Source organism: Mycteria americana, chromosome 9 (assembly GCF_035582795.1).
Source record: "Mycteria americana isolate JAX WOST 10 ecotype Jacksonville Zoo and Gardens chromosome 9, USCA_MyAme_1.0, whole genome shotgun sequence".
Lineage (NCBI taxonomy): Eukaryota > Metazoa > Chordata > Aves > Ciconiiformes > Ciconiidae > Mycteria > Mycteria americana.
In genome coordinates, this window is record NC_134373.1 from 12,783,592 (window position 1) to 12,806,673 (window position 23,082).

General features: G+C 41.6%; 1 protein-coding gene across 2 annotated transcripts in view; it reads right to left on the bottom strand.

Moving 5' to 3' along the window:
• SATB2 (SATB homeobox 2) overlaps positions 1–23,082 on the bottom strand; it is a 132,800-nt gene that overhangs the window by 47,753 nt on the left and 61,965 nt on the right. For both annotated transcript variants that reach the window (XM_075511667.1, XM_075511668.1), the window contains exons 6-7: positions 19,526–19,628; positions 6,290–6,762 (exon numbers count right to left, since the gene is read on the bottom strand). In XM_075511667.1, coding sequence (XP_075367782.1) covers positions 6,290–6,762; positions 19,526–19,628 — 576 coding nt within the window. The remainder of the gene's footprint in view (positions 1–6,289; positions 6,763–19,525; positions 19,629–23,082) is intronic.

Consider the following 23,082-nt stretch of genomic DNA (forward strand, 5'->3'; position numbering starts at 1 on the left):
CCATCCAGCATCGATCCCGAGTTTGCCTACGCCTCAACCCACTCCTGCAGCCAAGGTGCGACCGAATCCCCCGAACAAGGTGGATCAGTTTAGCCTATTTCGTCATAAATTTCACTACATTCGAGGCTGGTAGAGTTTCCTCCTCCCTGTGCTGTTACTTCCTTTAATCCAAAGAGGCACGGTTAGGCACCAGCTAACCCGGGCAGGAGCCGAGCTGGGTAAGCGCTGCCTTCCTATCTGCAGGCTGGAAAGCCAACGCTCCTCACCCGGAGCTACTCAGGGTGGGAGGGAGGGAGCAGTGCTCTTTGGGAAGAGAGTTACAAGCAGCCTGAACATGCCTGATGTTTTTACCCAGCTCTCTTTGTATCTGGCACCACAACTGTTTCATTCAAAAAGCCTCAGGTTCACGGATATTTCCAGTTTCTGAGGCTGTTCAGTAAAACAAGCACTGGCCACTCGCCCAAACGTTTTACTAGTTTTGGCTATTATGTCAAAACATTGGCAAAAAAAAGATGCTTAAAAAAAAAGAAAGATATAAACAGAAACACTAATTCAGGCTACAGGCTTTGCAGTCCACTGGGCACTCCCGAGGAGGAGAGAAGCAGTACCCTGATCCAGTGATTTAGACTGTCTGGACTCTTACAAACAGCCTGACCGACTGTCCTGACTGCAACTCCATGAGCCTGCAGCAAAGAGGGATGCTGAGCAAGTGGGGAGAGGGAAGAGAGTATGTTCATTTTCCTTATGCAAAGCAGGATTCAAATGACCTATTTTCCAGCTAGGATTTTGAAGAGCACAGATCACTTCAGCACCTCCAGATTTGCTAAAAAACTTTCCAGAGAGGGACAAGGTAAATCCGAGAGAGCGTTTTCATACATTTCCTTTAAAATAGTCCTCTTTCTTCTGTAATCATCACCACGTGCCATATTTCTCGATACATTACAACCTGCAATAAGCAAGCTTTGGTTATTACAACCTTTTGGTTGCAACCCTAATGCTGTATTAGGAGACGCTATAGTGCAAGAGGGAGATGGCACAAGAACTCTGCCCTGAGGATGGCCAAAATCCATGTGTGTATTCTCCTCCAGGAAGAAGTCCATAGCCTTGGTAACAGCTTTGGCCAGCAGTCCCCCTGCCCTGCCTCCCATTTCACAGTGCTCGGCTGGCCAACCTGATGGGTGCTCATGCTTTGAGAGGCTACTAGTCACCTAGAAGCTATCCTGATTTAAAGACGATGCATGCTTCAGCCAGGTAGGCATTTTTGGAGAACTCCAGCCTGCACCAACAGCCCCTTTGATTTGCCTGCACTGTTTGAGACCAATGAGGGACAGCTGCTCCCCCCACACATTAAAACCTTCTCACCCTCTGCGACCTATATCTTGCAGGCACTTCCTTCACTCTGACCTTTTCAAAGCTTTGACTGCTTTTAAAAATGTGCACAGGGCAATTCCAAGTGCAAGGTGCACCTACTCTGCCTCTGACAGTTGCGCTTCTGTGGATTTGCAGTATTAATCAGACTTTTCCTTGTTTTTTTCTCAAGATTGAATGGTTTTATACAATCAAAAAGTGCCAAAGTCTTACAGAAAGCAAAGCTTTCACTAATGACTGCTTTAATAGCAACTTCAGCTTACAGCTTGGCTGCATGTCAACATGCTTTATGAAGATGCCCTCTATTTTAAAATAAAGATATCAGGTATGACCACATAATTCTCAAGTGTTTGATGGGCCTCATACAGCTCTCTACCTTCCATTCAAACCCACTCACACTCTTGCACGCAGTTTTTAAGACCCAGACAAGGATGCCTAGCTTTCCATTAGCGAGCTATTAGTTCATAGCAGCAGTCCGAACAAAGGGAGCAAACTATTTCAGTAAACAACACATTCAAATCAAGGAGCCTGCAAATTTCCAACTTATGGGTCACAGGCCAGCAGAGCTGCAAAACAGAGCCAAGGCCAACAATCTTGGCCATGAAGAACTTGGGCACAAACTATGCAATTACACAAGCAAGAAACTGAAGCTCCTGCCCCAGCAATACTGCTAACCGCCTTAGTCATGGCAAGCTTTCTCCACTCCCTTGATCCACTCTTCCTGGTATCAGCCAGTGGGCCCCCTGGTTGCCTTGGAGCGAGGGAAATGGTGGACAGCTAAGCGTAGGGCCAGGAATATAAACATCCCTTGTGTGTCGTCCTCTCTGTCTGCATCATAGCTGTCTCAACGGGGCTCCTGGAAAAGGGCAGAACAGCCCCAGCTCCGTTCCTTGGGCTACACCACCTTCTCAACAAGTTTGAATAGCGACTCATTGCAGTCCACAAGAGAGGACCATACCTGGAGTTAAAAACTGCAGTGCTGCCGGCTTCTGCAAGAGAAAGGAAGGCTACGCAGAGCCTAAGAGGGTGTCTTTCCAACATACTGCACCCTTCTTACCATTGCTGAGCAGGCTGCAGGCAACACCAGCTTAGACAAACATGGTAGGGTGCACCAACATTTTAGATGTTTTGAAGGTTGTGTAGGAATTTCCTACTCATTGGAAACGGTGTCATTAAACCCACCTTCAATAACTATATTGTCTCTGTGGATCTGAGAACTCTCTTCTACTTGTCCTGTTTGCTGAATAAATAGGCATTTAGATTCCAAAGTAGGGTGAATTAAAATTGTGACATTGACTCTCTAAAGATAAAATAAAAAGAAGGGGCAGAGGTTAGCCCAAGGCATTTACTAAAAATCAGTCATATGTACTTTGAGGGTTCTTCATACCCAGTTTCAAATAAATCTGAAAATATTCACTTTGGAACTTTCTGTTTGAAAGAAACCCTCTTCATGGCTAACACAGCCTGGGCCAGCTCCCAGCCAAACACCCCATGCAGCTCTCTTGTGCGCACAGCAGGTACGAAGCTGCCTGATGTTCAGTCCCCATCTCAGAGTGGGACCACAGTGCGAGTGCTGTGCCCCAGGAAAGGCACAGGATTTGTCACAGAGCCTGAAGCGCTTTGTTCTCATGTTTGCAGACAACATGGCCACAGGTATAAGCAAGTATTGTTGTTGTAAGCTATGTATTTCCAACTTTAAGAGGAAGATTCGGATGTTTCACAAACCATACAATTACACCTCTCCTTCTTCTGACCCTCCTCACATCCCGCTTCCCACACACACATGCATACGTACATGTGTCAGCCATTTGTTCCGATGGATTTAGCCTAGTTTTGATCAAAGCTTCCTCTACTTCATTTAACAGATTTGGTCAGATGGAAGGTCTCAGGGGAGAAATAATGTTAGTAAGACGGGGTTTTTCAGCATTCAGTATGTAGGTCATTGGACTTTAAAATAAATTAGAGAATAGTTTATCTATTAAACAAGCCTCACAGTACATATTTCATGAAGCTATACTTAATTATAGGCTAATGTGCACCACAGAGCTACCATGAAGAAAGATTAAGCAGTGGCCCATAATGCAGTGATTAATACAATTATTAGCTGGCTGGCATACAGCATCTATTATTTGGTACCATCATGAGAAACAACAGACCTCCAGTTTCTAAGGCTGGCACTTCCCATGAAATGCAACAACCCCAAACATTTCCAGAGAGAAACACATATGTGTCTGCACCTCCCGAGGAGAGGATCCTTGGAGGCAGCAGGGGGAATGCAAAGTGGTGAGAGTAGACTTGAACTTCCACTTCAAGTGCCTTTTACAGAGTTTGCTTCTGCACCATGGGTGTGTGGGAACATCCCACATCTTCTACTGTGCAGCGCAAGGCTGACTGCCTTCTTAATACCTCAAACAGTCTCTGACGTGAGGGGAGATTGATTTGAGTTGGAGTTAAAAGCTGAGGACAGGGAAGCATAAACATGTACCTACACTCTTTTGCTATGGTGATGGCTCCTAGGGACATGATGCACTATATGTAATATCCACCAGTCTTCTATATTGAGGCCCTGTAAACTAATGAAACACAGCTGTGAGATGAGCAAATCTTTTATGGATGTTTAAGACTTGCCCGTTCTGGAATCAGTGTCATGGACTGTATAGTACATCATATTACCTATGATGGAGGGCTAAGAAGTAGGTAATTTCTTTCCTTTATATAAAATTATGTGTCTGATATCTTGTAATAAACTGATCAAAATGGGGAAGATTTTTTTTTAAAGAAAAGCTAGAGAAGTTAGTGCATCCTAAGATAAATGTCAGCAGGAGGACTGACAAAACCAGTGATACCAGTACCCTGAATTACAGACCCCATTTTATATACTGAACTGAAATGTAAACTGGTCGGAGGACAGAGCATCACATCCCATTTCCAGGTGCAGTTCTTCCAGGAAAGGTGCTTGGCACTTCTCAAAGGACATTACCTTGGCATGTCCGCTCAGGTCTGTGCTCCCAATGAGTGAGCCCAGTCTGAATGGTTACACACCTGGTGTCCTAAGTCATACAGGGCATTTGAAAATGCTGGCAGGTGTGACTGGCCCACAGTCACACTGCCAGGAGCCACTGAAGTTGGGAAGAAACCACATTTAGTGGTGAAAGAAACCACATTTGGGAAGAAACCACCTGTTTAGTGTCCTAAAACCACTAGATCTATGCCAGAACACTGCAGGAGGTGTAAAAAGAAAAAAAACCTAAGCCACCCCAAACCATAGTGCAGCTGATTTGGTCCAGATTTTGGATTATCTGTCAAGAGTGTGGTGCAATCTCTACTGTGGCTGCTAATAAACACCATAGGCAGATGCAATGCTGTGCCACTGCTAGGAAAAGGCCTGAGTGGTCTCTCTCACACGCTTGCCTTTTCCCTGCTACCCTAGAAAGTCAATCTGCAATGTCTGGTCAGTGATATGCAAGGCTTGGGGTTTCCTACACACGCAGGATCAAAACCTTGCCTCCTTTTAAATACTGTAGCAGAACTGTCGATTTAACACACAAGTTGTATGACAGCTTTGGTTTAATGGCAGACTTGGGTATTACAAACCCAGCTCTCCCAATCTGGCTAAAGCAGAGCTTTATGTTCAGTGACAGTGGCAAAACCCTCAACAGCAACGTTACTGCTGACCTCTTGCTCAAGTTCAGAATATGTCATTCTGTCAATACCATCTACCTTGATTATACCAGGCTTTATATACAACGGGTTATGATCCCAGAGGGATGAAAAGCTTTTCCAAATTAAAAGCAGCATTTTAAAGAGGAAATACTCATACATTCCTATGCAGTTTTCATTTGATATCCTCAAGGCTAACCCCAGAACTCAAAGTCATGTTGATTGAAAGTGAATGTTTTTTCTGAGTGCAGCCATCTTATGAATTTAATGGAAGAAGGGAAGTAATAAAAATCTGCTCCATACTTTAATTAGTTCCCTCATAACATGGCATTTCCAAAATGGCAGTGCCAAAGAAAATCATTAATCCAGGAGAACAGACAAAGGCACTGTATGGGGCAAGGGACAGACCTCCAGGAGACACACACACGTGGCCCTTGTTTTCTCTTGCTGGCAAAGCTTACTTCAAAGACCAACTCTGCACAAAAGAAATTTGTACCAATATTAAATATGAAGCCACTTTCCATTTCTTTAGCCTTGTTACAGAGTATCAAAATTGAGAGCTCATACTTTGAGTGCCTTGAATGGTATCTGGCAGCAGGATAAATGTAAATGGCTTGTCTTTCTGAACACACATTGACCCTGGCTACTCCAGGTGCTAGGCTTAAGCTGATGCTATCATGCGATGATTTCAACATCTGCATTTCACTAGGCGAGTGAGAAAACCTGTGTCAGATGTATGAAAGCAAACAGGATCGGCTGCAAACGGCAGGCATTTTTCCCCACAGTCAGTCTTTAGGCCTACGCACACTTGCCTGATACATTTCTTGTGGCAGTAGCCTCTGGCACTAGTTGTGGCATCAGTTGTACCACAGGAAGGAATTGAGGAAACGACAGAAGCCCAAAGACACCTCTGACTCTCAGAGTCTCTTGTTACCTCTTCCTGGCCATCAGGCAGGGGCAGACGTGGAAGTTTATAGCCACAGAGAGGAACTCAGGGAAGAACTCCCATGAGCAGAATTACTGCTAGAGAACAAAGCTCAGGTAACAGCACAGGCATGACCCAATGCAAACAAACAGCTGTTCCAGGAAGAAACAGTCTTGTTCAATCCTGACACAGAGACTGGAGGAAAAAGCGGAGGGTGGTTTGACCTGTTTCTGTGGCACACCTCCTGCCTTGATCTGCTGCAACAACCATACAGCCCCACAAGAGCCACAACTTTGCCCCCTCAGCACTTCTTGGTTATAGAATAGAAATTGATACCTGTGTGCGGTTGAACGCTACTCTTGCAAAGACAGCTTGAGACACACTGGCTCTCTTCAGCTCATCTCTGACTTGCTGGTAAATATCTGGAGAGACTTCCACCGATGAATTTGATGGCTCTGGTTTGACAGCTCTAGGGATGGGTGGATGATTCAAGAACTGCTGGTTGATAGCTTGTGGGTGCTGGTGAGCCAATAGCCGGCTGACAGCGATCTGTTGGTTTATCAGATGGGCCATTGCTATCTGCTGCCTCACCAGTTGTGGACTGAGCTGAGGAGACAGGAGCCCAGGGTTTATCATTGTCTGCATCGTTGGCACTTGGTTTCGGATTGGAGTACTGTGGTGAATTTGGCCATGAGGAGACTGTTCGTTAGTTTTTCCCAAGGTTGCCAGCTGGTTGATATTTGGTAAGTGCATGGGACGTTGACCAAGAACACAATAGTCTGAAAGGTTTTCTCTTTCCACTCTTTCCACTGTTAAAAGAGAAAAATTAGTTTGCTGTCATTTCAGTTTGCACTTACAAGAGGACTGTTAGAGTAAGGGTTACTGCAGGTCACTGTACACAACAGCACCCACTTTAGTTTGCAAATCTGCACTTGCATAAAAGCTTCACAGAAACATAAGCAAAAGCAGTACAAAGTAAAAGCAACAACAATAATTAACATTCTTTTGGACTTCTCAGGCGTCACCCACTGCTCAGGAAGCCTCCTTATCAAATCGGTGGCAGGTATCCTCTCCAGCCTCATTTCCTAAAGAAATGAGCTTGGACATTTCCGCTCACACTGTCACTAACTTTTGAATCTGTCACCAAATCGAGTAACTTATAAAAAGGGTGAATGTTTCAAAATCACTGACAACTAGGTAAAGGAAAGAAACCCAAATTAGTATCCACTCACACAAACCCAATAGAAACCAGACCATTCCCTGTGCAGCTCATGGAACAGCTTCTCATTACAAACTCAGCAACTATCTCTTTTCCAACAGAAACTCTACCTTGCATTGTGTGCGGATAAAGTTATCTGGTAACGTCAATTCATCCAGATGCACTACAGCAGAATCAAGGTGCTTGTGTGACAGCATGCTACAAAACCATGCAATTCACACATGAGAAAATTTTAAAGCAATGGTTCCTATATCCAAAGCCTCACCACATGAGTCTGTCCAGAAACCTTAAAGAGTCTCTGCATGAATGTCCACTTGAAAGGAAGTGGCCTCATTCTCTTAAAAAAACCCCTTTTGTTTAGCACAACAAAGACCCGTGATCTTTAAGTGATACCCTACTACAAAAAATTAAGCACTACAAACCAAATGCATATACTGTAATTTTATATACAGATACATATTGTGCCTTTTAAATATCTTATGTCAGCGATACTGCAATATCTTTTCATGTAACTGCAAAACTAAATGTGCATATTACAAAGCTAAATTTCCTCTAAAAGTAGTATTTGAAATAGGAAACTAAGTTTAAAAAGTACATAATATAACTATTACTTAGATAATTTTAAGTAATCAGAAGTCATTTTACAGTAGGTTGCAGATTCCATGAGCCTCACTACGTGCAATTGGATAGGCATTTATCTATTGATCTGATAGAAAAGTGTTCAGGGACGCATATCATACAACTAGAAAACTACTACCTCACCCTTGTATTGCTCTCAGCAAGTAACAAGATAGGATTTATTTCATAAATGCCATAATACTATTATAACTTGTGTAATGATTAACAACTGTACAAGGCTTTGAACTCTTTTTTTAAATCTATATAAAGCTTTGAAGCTTTACACAGTTAATACTCAGGATGACAGTTTACTGATGACTTTCTCTGTTTCCTTCTAAATAGAAAGACAGCTCTTTTCACCTTCCAGAGTTAATCTCAGATGGAGAGGGCTGAATTCTCACTGGGGAGGGAGTCATGCCCTGAACACACACAAACACACACAGTTACTATCTTTAGAGCTGTCATTCTGGAGCATCACAAGTACTGAATTTTACAACTAGGTGAATTAGTACCCAGGATTTTTTTGTAAGACATTTTAACTCACTCTTCCCATTCTTTTAAAGGAAAAACCCATAACATCTTTAACCTTCTAGAAAACAATTGCTTTAAAAAACTTTTTAAAATAAAAATTAAGCATTTCTAAGGAAATTATTAATTCCATTTTTCCCACAAAAGCCAATGTTTCAACCCGACTGATTTTCTACATAAGTGCTTATTTGTGCAGTATATTTTAAGTATGAAATGCAATGCAATACATGCAATACACAAACACTATCGTCAGCAAATGACCATTTTGCTATGTTACTCACAGCCTGCCAGAGACATGACGCCGTATTTAAGTTTGCTGAAAATACTGAAAACCCCTATTCAAATGCCACTCCTCACAATGCCAGTAGGCCTCCCTGAAAATCAGATACAGAAGGCCCTATACCGCTAGTCTCTGGCTTTAGGAACAGACATGAAATCAATGTGAAGTATGATATAGGAGCAGTGTTAATACCAGGGACGGACCCCGCGTCAATATAGAGATGTCATGTGCGGGCAGGGGAGTGGGGCAGAGGGGCTGCTCTGTCACAGCCCCAGACCACGTTCTGCAACACCGACGATTCAGAGCCCACAAGGCCGTACTATTGCCTCCTCAGCCTCTCTGCGGTAAGCCTGCACCTGAGTAATGCCATTAAATCACACAACTACCAGCAAAACCAAATGTAATTATTCCAAAGGTGCAGTAGCTACTGAGCAATCAGGAATTAATCTGATGTAAATACAACAAAGATGTTGCCCAGTGTACATGAAATTCTTGGAGCACCCTACTAAAAGAAAATACAGTAAGAACTACCTTTGGTCTTCATTTACACCCCTGGAAATCTAGAGTCCTTCCACTAGGAGTTTCAGAAAAGCTGAAATAAGTTCTGAACTATTTTGTAGTTTAAGAAACACATGGAGAGTAAGTCACCGAAACCAACAAATTACTACTTGTTAGAACACAAAAACAGTAACCAAGTGTTTTTGAAAACTTGGTGAGAAATAAATATAAATAACATTCACTTTCTGGGCTGAACCACATTTGCCAAGTTTCCACCCACTCCTGACTTTAGTGCCAAGTTATAAACCCCTATAAAAATAAAGTTTAAGATGAAAAGGCTGCCAGGCTGTTAATCTCTGCGGTGCTACTTGGAATTACAATTACACAGAGACGCCACCTGACTTGCTTCCATAGGTGTATTTTTCCCTTATTATCAGTTTCTTTTTTCGATCGCATTAGACTATACAGCCATGCACATACTCCCAATAAACAAACCAGATTCTAGTCACTTCAACCACTTCAATAATAAAAGGTTACCATTAACAGTTACACTGGATGGAAAAAATGTGCATTACTCAACTCCTCAAGACTCTTTCCTTCTCTAACACATTGCCCATATCAGATTCCCTGTTGTTCTTTGGTAACTATGGATTGGTAGGGCTCTGCGGGGCTGGACAGGAGCAAGCCTGAGGCAACCCCGAGATGGAGACTGGCACTGCCCTGGGACACAGGCCAGCTTGCTGGCAATGCTCTAAGAAAAAAGGGATACAGGAGCCACAAAGCTGCTGCGACACCCATGTTCTGCCTCGGATCTTCCCGAGACAGGGTTTTTCCATTTGCATCCTCCATTTCATACTCCTACCCCATTACAGTCTTTCCCTTATCCTTCCCTTGTTTGCTGTTGCTCCACTCAAACTGGGGATACATTTACAGCTCTTGTAGTCCTGTATGAACTGGCTGGTACTTGAATATATTGGAATATAAAGCAGTGAAGACAGAGCAGCAGGACCTTAAACTGGGAAGGAAGGGCCTCCATGGACATGTGCTGTCTACATTCAAGTATTGCTGACAAACTTCCTCTGCTAGCGATGCCGGGCTAGTTAAACAAAAGCTGGTCCAGGAGGCTGTTACCCACCTCCATCTGTGGCGTGACCACAGCAAAAGACATGGCAGCGTTTCCCTTTGCTCCCTGCATCGCACTGCCTGGTATACGATTCTGCAGCTCTTTGCTTGAAGAGCTCTTTTAAACCAAGGACAACGCTACTGCCATATTTCAGAGCCAGCCACCCTTCTGAAGCCATACACTAGGTAGGCAGAGACAAGGTGTCTGGACAACAGGTACTGCACTAAGCTTGGCAAGCAGCTCTCAGAGCACTCCAGGATAGCATCTGCCCTTCATTTTCCTATACCCCCCTACAATATGTCACTACCTCTACAAGACACTCAGAAACCAACATAATCCCCAGAATGGGAGCAGCAAATTGTCATATTTCAATGTTCCTTTCTCTTCTTATAATGATTACCACGTGTGTCAATGTATTTCAACTGCATACTGAGTTACAAACTTCCTGGATACAGCACAAAAGCAATCCAGCGCACCCTTCCCCTGTGCGATGCTCTTAACCTCTACCCAAATCTTCCTTGCACAGTCAAGCAGCTGACGCAGTCCACAGCACAATAGCTTCGGGTGGTCTGCATGCAACTTTCCACTTGAAATAAAACCAGCTCAAAAGATTTAAAATAAGATTTATTTCTCCACCTTCCCTTCCCCTCACCCTTTATTTTCACTGAGTTGTTAATAGAAACATTCTGACAAACAGCCTGTGGGGCATTTAGGGCTTACGAGCGGCACTGAATTGACTGACAGCACTGGAAACCAAATTCCTATGCACAATAACGGATGCTGCAGGGAGAGCGAGAGCGTAACACATCTCCCAGCACTGCAATGCAGTGGGGACACAGAGGACCCGCCAGCACCCATGACCCAGCCAGTCCTGAACTTTTCAGTCCCACAGGCATACGGGCACTTTGCCCCAGAGTAGGAAGAGGCTGGTAAAGAAACGTTTTGTAATAAGTTACTAGCCGGCAGAATTGCCATGCTTCAATTGTGACAGGATGTCACCACCCAGGGCTGCTCTCCAGCGCTTCAGAGTTTGCTTCTTTGTTTTATTTATTATTTAAAACCTGGTGATCATAAAAGCCATTACCAGTGGTGGTCATGGCCAAGCAGGGAGAGCTCTGTGAACTCTAGTGTGCCCTGCACTCAGCTTGACATACAAAGGTTCCCACAATTTCTCCTGGCTTAGCACCATCCTACTCACTGGAGCAAGACCTGAACTTTGGAGCCGTGCTTGGGGGACAAAGCGCTCTCCGGCACAGTACCACCCTGCGCCTCGGAGAGACAGGGCTGCTGCACTGCACCACGAGGGTGCCCTCTTGCTTATGCTACATAATTATCAACTACCACTTTGTAAATAACAGAACCACTCCAGAGCACAGGAGGTGCTTTTAAAGTGGTAATTCTGTATCTTTTCATCTATAATTAGGATAATTACTTATTTCTTTTAATCACAGCCCACTTAACCACTTCAGTGCAAAGGGCTGGTCTGAGGAGTCTCATTTTCGTTCAACATCTAATCTTCGTATTTACCCAAAGTCACTCACTGACTTCATTCACTGACTGATCTCTGCCTGGGCCATTTGTTCCTGCAGTCAGGACTGGAGAAAAAGCAGGTTGACTGGAGAGGCAGACTCGACAAGAAGTTGTAACTTTTAAAACCTTTCGCTTCCTCTGCTGCTGCAGGATAGCAAATAACCTCAAAATAGCTATAGAGCACATACAGAAATTGTTTGGCTGCTGGCTGTGGGTAGCAAAGGCCTTTATCCAAGCCTAATGGAAAACAGACAGGGAAGGCCATTGTCTGTTCTTCGTTGTGTTGCAGATCGTTCAGTTCCCACCAAAGCACAAATCACTACTTTTGTATTCAGAAGAACCATCATTAAAAGTGGGCCTTTGATCAGCACCAGTTTCAGGTGAACTGAGCAGAGTGTACTAACATTGCTGACTCTCCCTGTGCAGCTGACCTTCTCCTTCCCTTGTCCTAAAGACTAGATCCAAGGCATCTCTTGGAACACAGAGATGCTAACATGTTTTCTATCAGCTCTGCTTAAACATAGTAAGTCATATTCTTCCCATGGGCTGTCCCTGGACTGCATTGCTTCCAAAGATGCTTGTCAGAAGAGAAGAATTTAACCCATGATCTTATTTTTAGATTACTTTTGGGTTACTGTACAGGTTCAAGAGGGCACATAGAAGTATGAACTCAGTTCTTCATAATCACGTTAACATCATTTGTACACAGGACATGCCAGATCCATCTGGCAGAGGAAAGCATTACATTGAAGGTGCTTTAGTGAACACCTGGTCTAATGCATGAATATTGGTCAGGTGAAATGGAAAAGGAGAAGCAGGGCAAACATTACTCAGAACTGTCTGACAGAAACACAGAGAGTACTGGTTTAGATGGACTGATGTTCTCATCTGGTATAAAAATATCTCCCTTCCTGTCAAACTACTGTGACAGAAGTCTGCCCTGCTATTTCAGTCCTAACCTTTCGTGGGCATCTCAAGAGGGAGGTGCAAACCTCCTAGAGTACCAAGTCAATTGTGCAATCCCTCCAGGAGATACGTATGCATCTCTTCCTGACTCATAACATCAGAGATGGTGAAAGGAATGAGACAGAACACAAACATCATTAAGGCAGACATACAAACTCTTCAGATACTTCCAGCGAACAGAACTCAATTCTGCTCTGAGAGTTATGTATTCTATGAAATCCATGGGATCACAGACAGCCACACTGCAGCTTTCACACCAGGAAAGCTTATGACTGTACCTAAGCTTCAGGTTTTCCTCCCGTTCCAATCTAATCTCCACTAATGCTTACTTTCTAAAAATTCCTTTCCTTTTGAGCTAACATGTCGCTGTTTGGCAGCACACAAAAATATTTTTTTAAATATGAAGGAAAATTCATTTTGAGATTCTGCAGATTAAAAAAAAAAAGCGTTTGCTTTTTAGAAAATGAAGACAACTATTCTTTACTAAGAATTCAAAAGTGGCTGGACAGAAGTCCCAGCCTCAGCACACAACTGGTCCTCACTGAGAAAAGCACTGTACTTGGAACAGGAGCCAGGTTAAAAACCATAAAGTTGAGTGACTTTATTTGAGCAGGTTTGGTCAGCATCTCTTAATTAAAAAAGGACGAGACATGGAACAAGTGGCTAGGCAGTTTCTCTACAGAAAGGTTTCCAACCTTTATTGTAAAGACATATGTTCCCTAAAGCAGCAATGGCTGCAGCTCCAGCCACAGGCACGTGCAAGAGACGGCATTCAGCTAACCGCACATATCCTTCTGCCACGACACATGTACTATTAAGAGTGAGAGCCATTGCTCCAAAACAGCCAGAAGAGCTGAAATTCTGCAAAGCTGAAATTCATATATGTGTTTACTTTAGATAAAAGTTAAGCTTAAGTAAAAAAAAAACCCAAAGGGTCTGTTTTAATTCTCTTCACAGAGAGGAATAGCCAAGAGGGCCACAACTCATAAAGCCCCTGGAACGCACTGCAGTGGGTAAATTGTTTCTTAACAATACACGCGCACAAATCCCACCAACTGGCATTTAACATCAGGGACAACGCTGAAATAGAAATGCCAATGTGGGTGTGGAAAACAGCAGTCAAGGGGTCTATAACTCTTGCTGAATTTTGACAACTTTAAACTTATATTTAAAGAGAGATGCCACTTCTTCCTCATGACCAATGCAAACCGATGAACTACTCTCCTCATAAACCAGCACAGCAGTCCACAGACTAAGAGGATGTCTCTGAGTCAGAGATGATCTTCAGGTCGTGTTTGTCATCTTCATGCTGAAAAGCTTGCCTGCGAATGATGTTATTTTCTTTCCTTTTTCCTTAAGAAAGTGAGGAAAGTCCTATTTTTAGTGAAATAAATACACAGTCAGGAGTGCAAAAGTAAGCAAAGGAAAAATTATAGTAATGTCAAGAGCCACAGAGCTGACCTGAACGACCCTAACTGGTTTAGTGCCAGAGCCGCGACTAATATCCAAACAAGACATGAAATGATCTCTTCTTAAAAAACTTAACATTTCTGCCTCAATCTGTTAGTTAGAAAGGCAAAAGGTCAAGATCTATATATGCATATATATACATACATATATATAAACCCCTCTATTTACATAGAGAGAGATATATACACACACATGTATCAATAAATAGGATATTTTTAAAAGTCAAAAACACTGCTTGGGAAAGATCTGGTGTACCTTTTCATGAGGCCTCCACAACATCTGTTTCAGAGGAACAATTAAAAACTATTCCTCAAAGCACATAACGACAATTTCCCCCAGACTCTCACTGGCATTATCACCGTGCCGCAGTCCTAGATTCCTTCAGCCTGGAAATAACAAAGCTGGGAGCCCTTCTGAATCCTGTTTCTAACCTCTCTCAACCTACAACAGCCTCTAGAACCCGTTATAAAAAAAAACAGATTGCTCTGTCTATCCGTTATGGGAAGTAAGCAAACATACTTTCAAGAATAAAACAGCACACAAACAACAAATCAGTAATATTGGAAAAATCAAAGAGCAGCCAAAGCAGATTCTCAATTTAAGGAAGCTATGAAAGCTTTTTCTTACATTCCTGATCTGTTGAAATAGAAATAACTGAGCCCTCCTCCTTTAAACTGAAAAGCCTCATCATTTCACAAAAACTTCGAGACAGCCACAGTCTCAAAACTCCCATCCACAGAAAGCTATATTTTGACAGCCACTGATGGCAGGAGCAAAGATGAAATGTTCTTAATACGCAGACAAAGAAAATATGTCTTTTTATTTTTAAGTTCACAATGTATTTATTTCTCCCCTCTGCCTTCCTAACTTCCTCCCACCAAGCTAAGTTGTGTCATCAGGCAAAAAGAAAAAATTCACACCAGTTAAGAGTTTCAGTTGTGGAAGAATTCTGATACAGTGATAGTCCTTCTGATAAAAATAGAAAGCATGACACTTGGGAGTGAAATATCTATTAAGAAATAGAGCTAAAAAATATCCTCAACGCTACGAACCCAAAACACTGGGCAATGAGTAGGTAACTGGCACAAGTTTGGTCCCTTGAAAATGATCTGAGTTGCATGGCAAAGTTCTGAAAGACTTCTCTCCATCCATACATATACATATACGTATATAGTTACTTACAGGTGTTATTTCTTTTGTGTATCTATTTGTTAATCAAATTAAGAACCAATGCAAGCCTTTTAAAAAATTATTCAAATCCTGACTTTCAACAACGTTGAATACCTTCTCCCAGCTTCAGCAAGTTCAGCATCTAGAGAAACCAGACGAGCGGTTCTCAGATTGAGAGGAGTAACCCCGTGGGACTGGGCAGGAGAAAGACAGTTTGAGAACCATTGGACTAAGCCATTGCTGTAGAATTGTCATCAATTAATATGTAACCTTTATTAAAAAGGAGGAACTCTGATTCTTCATTCAAGTAGGTTTAAACACACTTAAACCCCGTCATGTATGCACAACTGTGTACTAAAATGCCTTGCATGCCTCAAAAATAAGAAAAAAAAAAAGTAAATAAAAAGAGTATAAAAAAGGCTTCACATAGTAATACTAAATTAATTCATAGTGCATATTCTGACCAAAATTACAATACAAACTAGATAGCTTAATTACCACCCCAAATGATTACAGACATCCATGAGGGGAAGAGAAAGTTCACAGAAGAACTGTAAGCTTTTTGTTTCCCAGCTACTGTACATTTTCCATTAGAACTGTGTTAATATAAGCTCTCCTTCAAATATATACGTGTATCCCGAGGAGACTGGAAAGGGCGGACATCCTGTTATAAACTCACTTGTGTCCTTGCACATATCCCAAGTGGCAGGCTCAGAGCCAGGAGGAGACAAAAAGCCTCCATCCTCACACCAGCCAATTCCCAAACCTGTCTGTATACTAACTCTCGTGCCGCTGAGTAAACTGTGAATGTCTTAAGACCTTAAGGGGCTGGGGCAGGGTGGGAGAAAAAATTCAAGCAGAATTTTATTCTAGCATCGTCTTGACACAAGACAACATTACCATGCTGAGCTGAACTAACTGAAAACTTTTTTTAAATTACAAGCATAAATAGTTTAGCTGTCTTTCCGGTGAGTTCAACAGAATGCATACTGAGAATGTTTACTTGAGATTTGATGCAATTCCATTTGTGTACAGCTTTTACATCTGTTGCTAATGATATCAAATTATTGATTGTTCACTTTCTTATATTTATTTAAACATTAACTATATACTCGGCAACCTGATGCTTTTCTTTTTTTTTTTCCAGAGAACTTTTTATTTTTGCCTGGCTTCAGTTGTAACTACTTTGATCTTCCAGAGTGTATAATTATTTTACTGTTTATTTATTTCTATGAGAAAGGAAAAAAGTTTGACCTAGGAGATCTATATGCGGCAATTTGTAACAGAATCACATAGCTTATGTTTAGGAAATCATGGTTTTGATTAAGAAGCAACCATTTAGTTCCCACTGTTTTATTAAAACAGACATTAGCAGATAATAGGAAACACATTTAACACTGTAGGCTGCATTTCGTTTGCAACGTCAATAAAGTTATTTTGAAGCCCCTTCCTATTTTGCGTTTACCACAGCTCATGTGAATTGTTTTTTGCTTTTACTTTCTAATAACCAGCTCTAGAGCTACACACGGATATGGGTGCTGGTCCCAAAGACTCTAAATTATAGTTTTACCCAATCTATCCAGATTACAACCCAAAAATTGAATTGCTGCATCATCCGTCCACCTTCATGGAAAACCTAAGTCTTTTTTTTTTAGTTGTTATTAAAGGAGTGTGTGATGACTGAAGCATATAACTCAAGTCACTGATTTTGCCTACTAACTGAGCTGTCCTGGAGGAATATCTGGCCACAGAAAAGAAACAAAATGCCATGAAAACAGAGATGATGAGAAATTGAAACCACCCAAAGAAGTGCAGAAGTCTTCCTGTTTCCAGGGGGTTTAGATTACTGCCCTGCAGTTGCATGGCTGTTTATTCTCCATGCACCACTGTACCTGCCATAGACTCTTTGTTTTCTCTCCCACTCATATGGTTGATGAATCAACACTACTTGAACTGCTTTATGGCAGCTTGTGTTTACTTCACACATACCTTAACCTTCCTTTTTCTCCTCCTACTAACACACACATACACTTCCAAACAGCAACGACTGGCTGTGTCTCTTTGAATAGCACAGATACAGAGTGATCTGGCAAACTCTTCAGGTTTGGATCCTTGACCTCTTGATTGAGGTCTCATTCTGCTTTTACTGCACTTAACAATTTAACTGTGCACTTACTAAGTAAAAAAAGTAAGAGCTTAAAGAATTCAGTGCTCCAAGAATGGAAGAAAGTGGAAGATAGCAGTGTGCTAGAAACACTCAGAAGCTGTAGTGGCATCTCTACAGTTAAGAACACTACAGTTAAGGGCTTCCAGTGCCTCTGCAACTGGCACCCTTGCCCAGTTTGGAAAAAAGAAGAAAAAAAAAAAAAAGCCCGTGTCTGTTCTCCTAGAACAGCAAGTAAAAGCGAACGGTGATGACCTTGAAGCTGTTTGATTCTTTTGATTGTTTTTTAACCAAGAGGATATGTTGAAGCACTTTGAATAAAACTCTTCTATTAAGAGGCACCATTTAGAGAAAAGAAACACTTCTGAGTCACACGATGGCAATTTAAAGAGAGAATAAACTATCCAGTTTATTTGGCACGAGGGTAACCATGTACTAAAATGTCCAATCAACATTTTTACTTCAAGCCTAAATCATTTTAGTAGGTAAAAAGCAACACCTCCATTTCCTCATCTGCATTGTTACCCCACTTCTGCCTGAACAATCTTCTTCCTAGACAGAAATAATTTTACCATAAAATATTCTTCTTTTTTTTCCCCCTAGTGAAAATCTAATCACTGCACAGCCCAGGCCTGAGCGTCTTACAGGTATGCTCCGCACAAGCCAGATGTGCGGAGGAAAACCAGATGCCTCAGAACTTGTTCTGATATTTTATGCAATTCTGTTTCATGTGTTCCTAACTCAAGCAGCAGACTGTTTATGGGATTATTATGCAGATTTCTAGTCTGTCCTATGGAAACTAAACAAGCAACCTTACATAGCTCATGTATGCCAGCCTTTTAAGAGGAAAAGACGGCAGACTCTTTTCAAAAGATGCTAATCTTCATGCGACTACAAATACAATGGCTTCTCAAGAAGGACAGGACATTACCTTATTTCTGCATAATGCTTGTGAATCCGGCTATGATTTTCCTGGCCCCTGAAAGGATCACAGACAGAAACAACAAAAATAGCCTATGCCTTCTTTCAGACAAGGAACCTTCCCTTCAGTGGTGTAACAGAGAGAAAAACTATGAAAAATCCTATCACAGGGTAAAGCTAATCTCCAAGGCTGATGGACATTTGGGGAGAGAGGAGCCAGTTCGTATTGTGGAAAAGCTTTTGACTATCCCCAAACTCCTGCTCAAAGCACATGTGTGTTTTAAAACAAAAAACCTACCAAAACAAATGGTCGAGTACACACGCAAGTCCCTTCCCAAAGGAAAGGATGAATAAAAGAACGAACTACACAAGAGATGCTTGTCATATCACTTCGTGTACTATTAGAAGGTGATCAGACATTTCAGTGGTGAGAGAGGGATGAACTTACGTGGAATAATTTTACTGCCTCAGGCATTCACTGCTAACCAACTAATACAATTTCATTGTAGAAAAAATACAAATGATGGGCTATTTTCATCTTAACTTCAGTGGGTGCAGCACCTTGTCATTTAGCAACGTCTCCTAACAATCAGGTATTACCTAACAATCAGGTATTATCTGGATACCACTGGTATCCAGATTCCACACAATAAAACATGGCAGGAATGCCAGTACACTTAGTAGCATTGAACACAGAGAGCAAGGGCACATGTAACTTAGAAAGACAGTTTTTTAGCTTTCATGAATAAAACACAACTAAGGTAATTTACATAGCAATTTAACTTTTAAATCCAGAGCTACTAGAACATTTTTTTCCAAAACGTTTTAGCTTAATTCAAAACACAGCTGACCTTTCAGCACAGCTAAATGGGATATTTTAAGCATGTTTTAAGTGGCCTGTGTTTTCACGCCAGCCTTGTCTGTAAAGTATCAGATTTAATTTCAAATGTGCTGTGACTGTGCCCTCTTTGTAGACAAATTCACTAATATTATTATAGCTTATTATCACTTTTACTTAAAGCAAATAATCTCAAACTGTCAGCAGAAGTTCAAGAACTTGGAAGGTCACAAAAACATCAATTTACCTTTAATCTTCTTGTACTTTTTGTACCATCTCCCAAACTCCTGGCACTTGGTTGCTGACACATTGGCATAGTATGTGCTATTTACAATGGATGAAATCATACTCTGGAAGTACAGAAAGAAAGACAAAAAGTATTTTAAAATATCTTGCACAATTAGAAATCTTTTCCAGGGAAAGTGCATGACATGCAAGTGCACAATGATCATCCATTTGCGACTTTAAAACCAAAAGAAATGTCTGATGAATACACAAAATTGGTTTTATTCTCCATTCTATATTCCCAGCCGTAATTAAAATTAGAAAATAACAACTATTACTTACTTCGCATAATAATGCAAAAAAGATGCAGTACAAACCTAGACTGAGACCTGCAGCTCAGGCTGGGGGGCTAGTTCTACTTTACTTTCTACTTGTGATATTACAGTATCTAAACTTCAGTTGCATAACAACAGGCGGTGCCATGCTGGGGAACACATGCTCACTGCACCCGGGTGACAACAAGCATGATTTAGGAACCAGATCCTAAAGGTAAGATTAGATGCTCCAGCATGCGTAATCCAAATAATGCTTTTCAGATGTCTCTGTTCTGCTTCCAAATGCAGCGAGACCACACAGCCAAGAATTGGAGAACATCCGTGCTACTCACTGCAGAACAACAGTTAGGCAAATAAGTTAAATTAATATAATTTATAGAAACGTGTGATTAGCCCTTGTGTGAAAAATCACCGAAAAGAGAAATTAACAGTGTAATTCAGAGCGAAGGGAACTACGCATACTACAATACAGAACAACCAAAAACCACAAAAAAGCTCAACAAAACTGAAATACCACTTGCTTAACCACCACCCCTCTACTCTTTGCAAATTCCATCTAAGCGACTCTTAGTACAAGCCAACTGAAGCAGAGAGGAGTGGAGTTGTTTTGCAGCACCTGATAGCCATAAAAATGACACTTTATATCTGGGATGCTTCTGCCCATAGCGTGGGAAGGAGCCTGGCTACTGGTAGTTCTTCCTTTCTACTTTTTTCCCCTCCCTTCATCCATTCCATAGAGGAGGCATCTTTTTAACAACAACATTTTGCTTTCCTTTTCCCCCCTGAACTCTTCCAGGGTCAAATCATTCCCAGCATGTGTAAATTTCCAGCAAGGAAATGCAATCTAACACCACTAACACATGGGAGCCAATGCACCTTCTCCAGAAATCATATTTTCCTTATGCCCTCCTTCCTCACTTACGTCAAAGCTCAGAAAAAGCCCTGGCACATTGGATGACCCTTCTGCACAGAGATGAGAGAGTGAGGATGATCTCATAGCTCGAACAAGCTATTTACTGTAGGTTCAAGCTCTAGCCCACCGGCTCCTGCAGGCTCCTGTGCAAAATGGGATCTTGGCCACCTCTGGAAAGCTACAAAGCTTACACATTGGCTTACTCAATTTTAACAATGCTTTAAAAACAAAAACATCCCCTCCCTCTTCCAGATTTATCTAGCCTTCAACCCAATTCACTGCAATATCACAGGACTCCAGCTGTTCCTGAACTCTTGAGTTCTGAGGACTTAAAAAATGTGAGCAAAACTGAGAGACTTAAGGTAACTGGGTGGTGCAGATTAGTTTCAGCTCTCAACAGGTAATTTCACTTTCAGTAAAAAGAGGCTCTTCTGCCTTTTCACTTTAACTTTTCCACTTGAAGGCTGCTATAGTGCACTGCAGTAGAGTCTGAAGGCTATGAAGTAAGAGCCTTTTTAAGTGGCAGCTTCAATTTCTAAAACTGAGGTTCAATTTTCTAATTAAAATCAATATTTTGAGACATAAACCTAGCATTGTGGCAGTCAGCAGCAATTCTCTCCCCATAAATCCTCCCTTGCTCCAAGTCATTTTAACAAGCAATAGTATTCTGAAAGCCTGACATGGAGATAGCCTCTGCTAAGGAAGGATTTTGAACAAAGTTGACCTGAGATAACTTGCTTTTTTTTTTAGAGTCACTTTAGTTAAATTTCCAGTCACTAAGGAAGGGTGGGGAAATTATTTAGCTCTGGCTACATAACAATTTGGGTTTTCCTCCAAATCCTCTAGTTCTACAACAAATGAACATTAATGAAATTGTAGGGTTATTAAATATCACAAAATATATTCACCCATTAACCTTTACTTGAGAAAGCAAAGCTTAAACTGAATAGTAAAATCAAATAGTAAATCAACCATTGGTGAAAAATCCCAGGACAGACTCTCTTCAACTGCTTGACAGTAGAGCAGGGGAAGGAACCATAACAACTTTCAAACTACATATCCTCGCTATTAAATGGAAAGGAATGCTAGGGGTATTTCTGCTAGGAATCTTGGATCAGTCTGCACAAAGGAAATATCCATTCAGAAGAGAGTGGCAAGAAAAAATCGACTCATTGCATGTTTCTAAATAATGCATATTATTCCTGGGAAAATCCTTGAAGAAGGAATAGATTATATGAAGTAGCAGATATGGTTGGTATGCGCGTGGCCATGACAGCCACGTGGAATGAAAACTACTTAGACCAGGAGCTAAGAAATATCCACACAAAGAAAATCTGGTGCAGTAAGTTCAAGGAGAAAAATATGGGACATGCTCACATCCCAAGAAATCTTGCTCCAGCAAAGAGACAAAACTCATGGTCAGTGCTGCAGGGAGTTATACAATATACAGGAAAGACAGAGGTCTCTATGCAAAGATGGAAATGCTGAAATAATTGGATTTCTTTGTGCCACACACACTCCCCCCACCTACCCTCCTTCCCCCCTGCTTGGTTAACTGGGATTTATTTGTTTGAAAAGGAGCCGTATGCTAAGGGTAGCTAAGCTGCAGCCACATAATACACCTAGCAGAAAAAACCAGAACATTTTAAATCAAAGTGAATGATTACATTTCCCATTAGCGGCAATCAGAATTCCCATCTGGGCTGCATGGAGAGCTCGGGCACTGAGAACCAGAGACGGAGCACCGTCGCTGGCGGGAGCGAGAGCTCCCCGCACTGCCCCTCTCCACTTCTGTACTTGAGGCACTGTGAACACATTAATAAACAGCAGCATTTACTCTGCAGTTTGACTCCTAAGAGACCACTCTGCAATTTGCTGCTGTCAATAATATATTAACCACAAGGGGGTTGTAATGACATTTCACATTTGGCACGATATTTTTTTAAAACTGATTTGGGAGAAGGAATTGTATTAGAGGCATATTCAGATGATGGTAATAGACAGCTCCTATACAACCTTCCATTGTATCTTTTGCATTTTGTGATCCAAAACAAAAGAGACTGAAACTTTTAATGGCAATAACAACAATAATAATACAAGCTGCATTCTTGCAGTCCCCGTTCAAGGGTTAGTCACTACTCAAGGTCATTTACACCTGTGCTTAAAACTAAGCAAGCTCGATTTTCTACAGAAGGATCTCCTTTTAGCTTTGTCCACTAAATAAATACTGGGGCAAGGATTTTTGCTGCTACAGTCCTGCCATCAGTAATTTGGTAAATATATTTCAGACTGAGGCTATAGAAGGAGTAAACCAACTGCAGCATTTCCACC